This window comes from Arvicola amphibius, chromosome 3 (genome assembly GCF_903992535.2).
Source record: "Arvicola amphibius chromosome 3, mArvAmp1.2, whole genome shotgun sequence".
In the NCBI taxonomy this organism is placed as follows: domain Eukaryota; kingdom Metazoa; phylum Chordata; class Mammalia; order Rodentia; family Cricetidae; genus Arvicola; species Arvicola amphibius.
Genome location: NC_052049.1, coordinates 136527636 through 136538857, shown reverse-complemented (window position 1 = coordinate 136538857; position 11222 = coordinate 136527636). Strand labels below are relative to the sequence as shown.

Below are 11222 nucleotides of genomic sequence, written 5' to 3'. Positions count from 1 at the left end.
CTATTTCACTAACTCATGCCTCACATACCCGAGCTCACAAGATAGACACTGAAGTGATAAGCTACGGGACTGCACAAGTGGCTTTGCATCTTCTCCCTTTATTTCTATTGCAGTGCTTCTGTGCTGTGTGAACACCCTAACACAGTGGTTCTCAACCAGTGGGCAGGAACCCTTTCACGGAGTTCATCTACAACCATCAGAACACACAGGTATTTACATTACAATTCCTAACAGTAGCAAAATTACAGTTATAAAATAGCAACATAATAACATTATAGTTGGGGTCACCACAACATGAGGAACTGTCTTAAAGGGTTGCAGCATTAGGAAAGTTGAGAACCACTGCTCTAAGCTTCAGTATTCTAAGTCCAGGTCTGAATATTAAAATCCATCACAAACAAGATACAGGGCACAAGTAAGTTGTTTGGGGTTCTTTAGTCTTTCTTTGTCTGTGAAATGGGGGTGATATTCCCTAACATCCGTGGACTTTCCTGGACTCTGAGGGGATGGACCACAGTGTCTGAGGCTGCCAGATCCCAGCGCCAGGCTTCCAGTGTTCCACCAGGGCTCTAACACTCACAGTTGTTTAAGCTTGAGTGAAGGACCATCTGCATGTTACATGTGAACTGAAGACAGTAACATGGATGGAGTTAGCAGTCATAAAGTATTACAACAGTGTGGTTATTATACCAATTACAATGAAATGAAATATTTCACTATAAACAAAACTATTCCAGACACACAAGGGTGCTATTTTTACTTCTGAGTGCTGTTTCTATTTTCATGGTCATTACCTTTAATTTCATGGTAATCCAAGCTGATTTTCCTCAAATAGGACACTGCAGTCAGGTCAAATGTCCTCATTGTTGCTTCTGTCCCTAACTGGGTGACATTAAATACTAAAATTGTCTCTTCTTCTTTCTGTTGTTTAGTGAGTTCCAAAATCACCTAAAAGAATCCATGGGGCAGTGGAAAGAAAGTTGCTGGTAAGCCAGTCATCCTTAAAGTGACAGAAACAAAGTCTTTCCCCACACACAATGCAAGAGCAAAGTCTCTGACCACACCCCCACACCAGACACAAAGTCTGGGATGATCCTCGAACTCTAGTATCAGGACTGTAAACACACATAAACAAGGCTATTGCTCTTAACGTCTGTTTTTTTTAAACTTAGAAGCAGCAGTTCCAGTAAAGCAAAAGGTGAGAGTGTTTGTTCCCATGGTATTTAAATTAACTTTGGAATGACAGTCAAAATATTCAGCCATGAAAAAAATCAAAACAGGTGTGGCAATTTTTAAACGAAAGATAAGAAATGATGGTGGCTGGGGTGGCCCAGCAGCAGAAAGGAAGAGCACCTTGGAAGCGTCTGAAGACAGGGGTCAAAGCAGGAAACACAGACAGGTCAAAAGCCAAGGGTAGGAAACAGACTAAGAAGACACCAATAACGTTCAGATGTATCAAATCTGGCATGGTGACTTAGAAAAGGCTGTCATTCTGGAATATCGAAGTCAACCATGAACATCTCTGTATTATTTTGCACTTTATTATTAAAGTGATACAAATTATTATAAAAATTTTTAGGACACAGAAAAGCAAAGGTGAAAATGAAAAGTTACAATTCCATCAACCTGGAGATGAACACTGTCATTTATAAAGAAAATATATACATGTAACTAAATGGAATCATATACCTGTGTACCAAAATCTCGTTTCCCCCAAAATATGCTGTAAACATCTCATCAAGTTTTCTTTTTCTATGTGGCTACTCTAAAAACAGGTCTCAGGACTGAAGCGAGGGCTTCACAAGACCTAAGCAGCATGCCCCATACATCCCAACTCTGTCTCCAGTCAATCCCACCCCCACACCTTTTTGGTTTTCTTTTTTCTTTTGTTTTGCTTGCTACTGTGCAACAGGGTTTTGCTAAACTGACCAGGAAGGCCTATATCTCCAGCAGAGCCTGAAGTTGTAATCCTCCTGCCTCAGTCTTCTGGAAGTACAGGCCTATGCCACCATATTTGGCTTTCTATATGACTTTTAAAGGCAAAAAAAAGTTTAGAAGTTTGCTAACCTTTTCCACATTATACATGCATGATAATGACCAGTACTGATTAGCCCAAGGGGAAATCACATTGCATGTGGTGGCAAACGCCTATAATCTCAGCACTTGAGAGGGAGTGCTAGAGGCAGGATGAATGTCACACATTCAAGAAAAAGCCTGGGCTACATAGTGAGATAGTCAGTTCAAGGTAAGCCTGAAATACACAGAAAACCCAGAAATTTTACACAGAAATGCAAATCCAAATTAAGAGACCTGAGCTTTTCTAGAATAGATTACACATACATGGATTCCCCCTTAAACTATTTTTTTAAAATACTCTTCATGGCTCTGAAACTGTGTGTGCCTTTGTGTAGAAAGGCACAGCTGGGGGAAAAGAAACGAGAACACCACATTTCTAACACACATGTACAAAACACTAACAGGAACGTGATCATGAAGAGAAAACCACATACCTCTTTAATCTCAAACTTGAGCAGAAGGTTAACCAGCTCCTCATTTGGAACCTCAGAGGCTTTTTTCAGTTCTGAGGCCTTCACAGTTCTAGCAGTCTGCAAGTCTCCATCCTCAGCATCAAAATACTCGTCATCAGACTCTAAAGCAAAGAGACACGCATCAGCCCAGACAATATCCACTGAGAACCCACACAGACACTAAGCCTAACAAAGGCCATTCATGTATGAATCTTCATTCAGACAAAATATTTGCAACTTTCCAATTCCCAAAGTGACTCGAAACAGCATGTAATAAGACTTCGAGCAAACAGCAGTCTGCTATCTCTTCAGAAGAGACTGCCTGTCACCTCAGCTCATTCACTTGCCATTTAGCAAATATTGTACATCATCTACCATGTATCAGGATATGGCTGCCACTGTGGGCACCGGAGAGGCCAGGCCTTGACCTTGTCTCTACTACAAAGTTAACATTCTATATTCTAATTTGAAATTGTAAGGCATCACTTAGCCCTGGTTAAATGAAAGTACCACAGAGAAATATAACAACTTATTTAAATATCTGGAAAACACTGCTAACTCCATCACCCTCCCTTAAAAAAAAAACCCTTCATTTCTCCAGTGAGATCGCAGAACAGATAGGAATGTGCTTTTAGGACCCCTTACTCTCCACAAACACCCACACTACATAACCATATGCAGGTTTAGCTTCACAGAGAAGCAGTATTTTCTGGTTTTCACCTGATTCCAATCCATCCAGCAACAGTGGAGTGCCAAAAAGACCTTTCGTTCCACCTGAAAGAACAGGAATCGAGGCTACCTAACAAAGAACACAAAATGTGTTTTAATGCATGCTGAAAAGAAGGACCAAATACTGCAGATGAGATAGCTCTATATACCGAAAAGCAACAGAGGACAGAGGATGATGGGAAGATATGTACATACTCGTCACAGTCAAATCTTCAAGAAACTAATGCAATCAAATAATGGTCAGCTGGAATTTACGAAGTATTAAAATCACTAGACACATTTTAACGATAAAATTATGTACAAATCAAGTAAATAAGTCTATGTGTCCTCATGTAACATTTAGTTGCTGTGGGTAAAAAAAATACATATTTATCACAGGGCCCTTGATAATGACATCATTATCTGCTAACTTTCTCAAAGTTCATTTCTAAGTAAGTGGAAATCCAACACTTATTTCAAGCTACAAAGATTATTCCAATTAAAGTGACCTATTTAAGACTCACCAAAAAGGGGTAATTCTGAATAGGTATTTTATTTGCAAATGTATTTTAAAGCTTTATATTTCTAGTTCTATATAAAATATATTTTACAAATGTGATCGACTGCTGTTTTTTAGTTTTGTTTGTTTGTTTAGAGACAGAGTCTCACTATGTAGCCCTACCTGGCCTGCAACTTGCTTTGTAGACTAGGCTGGCCTTGAAATCAGAGATCTGCCTGTCTATGTAGGCCCCATTTCTGCATCTTTGATCCTATTGGTTAGAAACCCTCTCCTTAAACAATCAGAACTACTCTGAAAGTGTGGTTTCCTAAACACTTGGCATCGACTTGGCATTTCTACTACAATGACATACTCACCTGTCTCTCTGGAGACTGTGTGGATGACTTCTGTGGCAAGGGTATACTATTAATCAAACACAGCGTGTCTTTTATCTTCTGGTCAGAAATCCTCACATGCATCAAAGGCAATCCTCCTGACACTTTAAATCTAAAAATACAATTTGACTGTGAGGTCTCAGGGAAGAGAAGTGAATGAACAGGAGATGGCGTGGTGAGGTCAATGGCTGGCCAGCCGTGTTTCAATCCATCACACTTAGACGCACTCTTAGGGAAGGGGAGTTCACTGAGAGCCAATTTTCAGATCATCTACATCTATCTTACTTAAGCAGTAAGCCTCTTTCAATGAACTTTTTTTAAAAAACAGGGTGTCATTTTGTAGCCCAACCAGCCTGGAACTTGCTGTGCAGATCAAGCCGGCCTCAACTCACAGACTCTTTAGCTCCTGGGTGCCATAAGGAGAGTGCACTAACACAGAGTCTTTTAAAGTTAAGTAATACACTATGAAAGTCCTTTTGAGCACAACTCTCTATTTTAAAAAAAAAAAACAAAACCACATTATGTATTTTTATTTCCTAGCATCAAAGATTTCTTTCTATTAATTAATACCAGAGCGTCTGCCCCATTGCTCTCTATCACATTGTCTTGCCCTGCCCTGTTTATTCGTTGCACTTGGCAGCACCGGATATGTGACATGTGATGTGTGCACTTACTTCCTGTCCGTACATATTGACATGCACGCTCCCTGAGTCATGTGTTATGCTGCTGAGTGTCTAGCCTGCTTTCATCACTCATTTGCCCTTCGGCAGCTGCTCTGTCCTCCTTCCTTACAGGATGGAGCTGCCTCCCATCTGTCTCCTAGCTGACTTGACCACAAGCTTCTCACAAGCTTCTTCAGCTTATCCTCCAGCTGCCTGGCTAAGCTGTGAACAGCTCAAGTCAGCAGATGCCTAACTTTCAAATGGGTTACCAGCTGGCATTCAATGCAACAGTTTTTAAGTAAAAATCTCAGCATTAATTGTCACTATTAGGAAAAACAAAGGTCTCTAATTAATGGCCTTCTTCTAGGAAACAGAATGAAACACAGGCGAGTGCAAAAAAAAAAAAAAAAAAAAAAAAAAAAAAAAAAAAAACCTAATAAACCTAGAGTGGAAGTCATGAAGATTAAAAAATAGAAACAAAATAGAGAAATAACTGAACCCAAAAGCTGCTTCTTTCAGAAGAAAATTAACTGATGAACAATTAGTCACACTGATCAGGGAAAAAGACATATACAAGCACTAACTGCTTGTCCCAGAACAAGACAGCAAACATCTACAGATTGTTCTTAGTGCATTAATTAGAAGGTAACAAAGAATATGAGCCCTTTTTACAACTCAACAGCCAGGCTGATCAAATTCAAAACATGCAACAGTGACCTAGAACACTTCAACCAGAGAAAAGATCATTTAAAACAACTTCCACAATTAATTTGTAAATCCTCTCTAAAAGAACACTGAAGGCCTAGAATACATTAAGCCTGTGAAGAATCTACTGACACATTTTAGCAACCATATGATGAATCATAATAATACTGGAATAAGCCAAACAAAAAGTTAAAACTACAGTTTCATTCATGGAAAATTCTAGAAAAGTCTACCAAATATTCATATGAAAGAAAAAAATAGGGGAGGGAGGGGGGAGGAGGAGGGAAGGAGATGGAAATTTTTAAATATAAAAAAAATAAACCATGAGAAAAAAAAAACAAAACAAAACAAAAAAAAACAAAAAAAAAGAAAGAAAAAAATGAATATTTTCCAAGGAAAGAAGTAGGAAAAGGAAAAAGGGAATGCAGGGCTCAATGAAGCTTCTGTAGATGGTGAATATGTCATCTCTGCTGCAATGATGACCTCATGGAGACCTAAGTATGTCACAACCACAAAAACTGGCTTTAGAAAGACACTTTCATGAGAATATATTAAACTCAAGCCCGGCGGTGGTGGCATACGCCTTTAATCCCAGCACTCGGGAGGCAGAGGCAGGCGGATCTCTGTGAGTTTGAGGCCAGCCCGGTCTACAAGAGCTAGTTCCAGGACAGGCTCTAGAAACTACAAGGAAACTCTGTCTCAAAAAACAAAAAAATAAAAAAAGATAAACTCAAAATATAGTTTCTGTTTTTTATCCCCTTAGACTTTTCTTAGGATTTTATGTGGTATTACGACAAAACAAAAAAAAAAAAAAAAATAAACTAACCTCCTTTGAGATTTTTATTTCAATAATATAGAATCTTGACTTTCACACATTTAGAATCTCAGATAACTAATTTTTATAGAATGTAAAAATCTGAATACAAATTCTGAAGTAAGAGAGACAGCATATTTCTTAGTCAGGATTACTATAGCTGTGCTCAAGCACCACGACTAAAAGCAACTTGGGGGTGAAAGGGTTTCTTTGGCTTACACTTGTGCATCCTTGTGCATCATCAAAGGCAGTCAGGACAGGAACTCAAATAGGACAGGAACCTGGAGGCAGGGGCTGATCACAGGTCATGAAGAGTGCTAACTGGCTGGCTTCCCACCCAGGACCATCAGCCCAGGGGTGCCATTATCAATGGGCTGGGCTCCCACCACCAAGCACTAATTTTAAAAAATGACCTACAAGCTTCCCTACAGGCAAATCTTAGGCAGGTATTTTCTCAGTGAAGGTTCCCTCCTCTGAAACGACTGGTTTGTGTCAAGCTGACATAAAACCAGCCAGCACAACATACTATACAGATAAGCATTTTCTTTAAAATGTGTTTGTGCTAGAAGATAGAATAATCACTGTTATTTCTTCTCAAACGTATATCCAACTCTTTTTCCTTAAACTTCAGTAGCTGAGACAGATGTAGCACCCCTGCTGATTTCTAATACAAGACACGCATACATACCTGGCCATTCTAACATCCTTCTCCACCATTGCCTTGGCCAACTCAACATGAATATCCATGGGTTGCAATATATGCATAGTTGATGGATGTTGGAATCTACACTTTTTCCAGTTTTCCTCTTTAAAAATAAAAATTCAAATAGTAAATAACTTTTTAAAGCTGTCAGATATTCTGTGCAAAACCACTTTACATTGCTAAAAATACTTAACAAATTTAATTAACAACTTTTACTTCCTTTCGCATATACAAAAAAAGAGACTGCTTGTGTAATAACTACTCTTTTCCAAAAAGAAGATTCTAAAGACAGATTTCCCACGTGGCTAAAATAGTCCCATGCAGACCTTTATCCAAGTAAGGGACTGAAGAGTTCATTGTTCAAATAATTATTTGTAAGGACATGCAAAAGGAAAAGCAGTGTTTATTGTCTGTGTAAATATTCTCCTTTAAGAACCTCTGAGGCTCTTGACAGGCACCAAGCAGACATGTTACCTTAATGTTAATAGATCTCACTACGCAGAGTAGAGCTTAGCCTCTGCGTGCAGAGATTATATCCTCGGGTGACTTTCCACAAAATGTGACATGCTCAAAGATATTTAATCAACACTTACATCTTCTACTAAAGGAGTATGGTGGGCCAAAAGCTGTACTTAAGCAACAACAACAACAACAAAAATCACCAGATCTGTAAGGAAATAAACTATTTTTTAAGTTTTACGAGTGTATCTAAAGGATGAGTATCTATAGTGAAAACGTGGTAGAAGAGAGAAGGTATCTTAAATTTCAGATCTGAGAAGACACACATATATATAATGAGATATCCTAGGGATGGGACCTAAGGCTAACGACAAAGTCTGCCTGTGCTACATACACATCCTACACGAAAGCCATTTGGCATCCGTTGGACATGAGTGCTTTAAGTGCAGCCCACGTCTGAGATTACATTTGGAATTCTTCACTTGTGGCATCTTATCAGCATTCAAAATGGTTCAGATTTTGGAATAGCATATATCAGAGGATTTTTAGATCAACAAAGTTTACTATAGTATTTTTTAGATGTAGTATTCTTTAAATATATGTTTCTCAGATACCTATAAAAGTAGTTATAACAATGCAAAAATAAAGACCAGACTAAATCAGTAAATATTTTCAAATACAGGCAGCATAGGGAAGATGGAAACATCTCAAAGCATTAGGACAGAAGAGTTTGAAGCAACTGTATCTTCTGCTGTGTTCTGACAGCTCACAGTCATGCTACAGACAGACGCCATGCACACGCTTAAGTTCAAATGGTTCTGGGTACCCTAGGATTAATAGTCCAGTGTCGACTTTGGTTATGACTATAGCATTCTGCACTGGGCTACTCCTACTGGCTTTTCTGAAGTGATCATCAGGACAAGTGTACAGGACAGTGGCTGGGACTGACGCCCATAAGCAGACATGCACACACACTGCCAAGCCTAATAATGCATACACGTACACCCCCAAAGCTACTGGAGTTAATCAGACCACCCTAAGAGCTGAGCGGTGGCTGACCTGCTTTTGCAAATAGCAACTGCACACTCTTTATTTCCACATCAAACTTGTCATATGCCTTATCTATTATTTCTTCCAGAGATGAATTAGTCGTCTTCTGTGTACCTTGGTCTTTACTGTTGAGCTAAAAAGAAGTGAAGAAAAAAAAACTGAATATTTTTATATAACATAAAGTATACATACATATATATCAACACGCTTTGGTCAAATTTCGAAACTTCTAACTGAAGATATGAGACTGCCTTAATGAGCTCATATTCTGCCTAGTTCCCTGGTGATTTGGAAGCAGTTGGTTAGGAATACATTACCTCACCACATGCTGTGCATGAGCTAGAGATGCTGAGCCAATTACACAGTTGTGTGCTTCAAATGTCCTGTCCAGAGGAAAGCTCCTTCCTCTGCCTGACTCCTAAGAAGTACTGCCAGCTACGGCTCAGCTCTGCTACTGCCCACCATGAACTCAGGACTCTACTCCAACCTACTTCCTTTACCCCTTCCCAGATGGAATCAAGGCTCAAATCAGCTTAACTGTGACCTTTTGCCAAATGTTTAGGCTCAACAAGATGCAAAACCTAAAACCCCATTCTAGTTCTTTACAGCAATCAAATAATTTATGATATATATACATAATATAGCATACTATGTATATATAAATATATAAAATAAATGATATATATTAAATATATATGCGTATATATAGATAATTTTCTGCCAAAATATATGGCCCAAAAATTACACTGTAAAATTAAACTCTATAAACCATGAAAACAAAGATAGTTTCTCTCCGATTTGAAAAATAGAAAAATCATCCATCCAGTCCTCAATGCCAAATTTTTGTCATTATAGGAATTTCTAATGACTTTTTTTGGTCTGGGTAGCCATATAACAATATGTGTGAGATAAGTTTAGACGTAATTTAAATGAACTGAAGAAAAACAGCAAGCTATCACAGTTACCAAACTTGTCAAAGATAGAAAGAAAAAAGTACACATATACCTACCTGAAAAGTACCAAAATCTAAAATGAGAAGATTCGACTTTTCATGGTGAAAACCTGTCTGTGGAATTATTAGATAAGAAGGCTTTAGATTTATCCTTAAATCGAGGACTTTCCGAGTCTCGATAATATGTGTAAGTCCTAAAAGAGAGTCAGGAAAAAAATGATATGGTCAATCTGACTACCAAAAAGATTGAGAATTTTACTTGACATTAGTGTCAGTTCTGTCAAAAATTCAGTTCTCAATTGTGTAAAGCAAAAACTGCATTAAGTTGATAGAAAACAAACATCCCATAGCATATATACATAACAGAGCAAATCTTATATAACTAGCATTTTGTCTAGGCATTAGAATGATTTGTTCCTGTGGTTATTCAACCTTATGAAATAGTCTGCTGGATTCTTTAACACTAGGCATGCACAGTGCAGTGAGTGGCTCAAAGAATGGAGGTGGAGGGTCGGTCCACAGAGATCATTCCTAGGCACAGGATCTCAGATGGAAGGGAGACAGAAGCATCTGCACCCTCCATTACAATGTTCTCGGGCAGCACAGCAGGTTATACAACTCTGAGATAGCCACAGAACATGGCCCAATTATAAAAGAGAAATAAAACCTAAGCCAAATACAATGTTCCCATTACAATGGCCAAGTTTCAAGCTCAGTTGGTGCAGTTAGAAAACACTGAAATTTTCACCTGTAGCTGTTCTCTCCTTAATTTCTTCCAGCTTCATCAATGTAGCTGATGTAATTTGCTCAAGATCCAACCCCTTATCTGACTGAAAGAATTCAACTAAAGCATTGATAGTTTTCTGTAAAAAGAATTTTAAAACACAGCAGGTTACATGTTAAATCTCTGTTAAAAATCTTAAAGTATTTACCTCAATTATAAATAGCTGCAGCTTTGAACAAAGGAATCCAGAAATATTCTCTACATTCGCTTTAAGAGTGAGAAACACCGGTGAGCAAGGAATAGCCCCGTGGGCTTACTGAGAGGAAGCCTGCCCATATGGCAGAGGTCTACCTACGCAGCACGTGGGCTAAACTAGAGGTCTAACCGACAAGATCTCTAGTTTTGGCCTCCAGTTAGAAATCCCATCCCTCAACACTGTACTTAGATTCTGCCATTCTTTGACATTTAGAGAAGAAACCGGGGGAAAGCTGTTCACTCTTACCTACATATAAAACTTGAATATAAAAATATCAGATTTTTTATGAGGAAGAAAGTGCTGGAGACCAGTTGTGAATGTGCTAAACAAACTAAACCACAATCTTAAATGTGCAAGATGGAAAATCGTGCTGTGTGTGTGCCACTATAATATAAAATGTTTTCCACTTTGTAATTTGTGTGTGAATGCTTGTGTGCATGTGCGCACACATACATACACACACACACACAAACACGTATGTCAGAGTACATGTAAGGGAGTCAAAGGCCAGTTTTGTGGAGTCAGTTCTCTCCTACTGCCCTTACGTGGGTTCCAGCAACTGAACTGAGATTATTAGGCTTGCATGGCAAGTGCTTTTACCCACTGAGCCATCCTGTGAATGCTAAAAAGAAAACTATAAAAATTTATTTGTGTGTGTGTGTGTGTATGGTGTATGTATATGTAGTACATTATCATGTGTGTATGCAGGTGTACAGAGGCCAGAGAACATGCCGTCCTGTTCTGTCATTTTCTGCCTTTTTCCCTTA

The 11222-nt window shown here is 38.6% G+C and overlaps 1 protein-coding gene across 1 annotated transcript in view; it reads right to left on the bottom strand.

Annotated features, from left to right (window-relative positions):
• Vps13c (vacuolar protein sorting 13 homolog C) overlaps window positions 1-11222 on the bottom strand; it is a 157683-nt gene that overhangs the window by 89480 nt on the left and 56981 nt on the right. Inside the window, exons 19-26 of the mRNA XM_038321759.1 lie at window positions 10224-10338; window positions 9533-9669; window positions 8533-8656; window positions 7000-7117; window positions 4113-4242; window positions 3249-3327; window positions 2511-2650; window positions 795-948 (exon numbers count right to left, since the gene is read on the bottom strand). Coding sequence (XP_038177687.1) covers window positions 795-948; window positions 2511-2650; window positions 3249-3327; window positions 4113-4242; window positions 7000-7117; window positions 8533-8656; window positions 9533-9669; window positions 10224-10338 — 997 coding nt within the window. The remainder of the gene's footprint in view (window positions 1-794; window positions 949-2510; window positions 2651-3248; window positions 3328-4112; window positions 4243-6999; window positions 7118-8532; window positions 8657-9532; window positions 9670-10223; window positions 10339-11222) is intronic.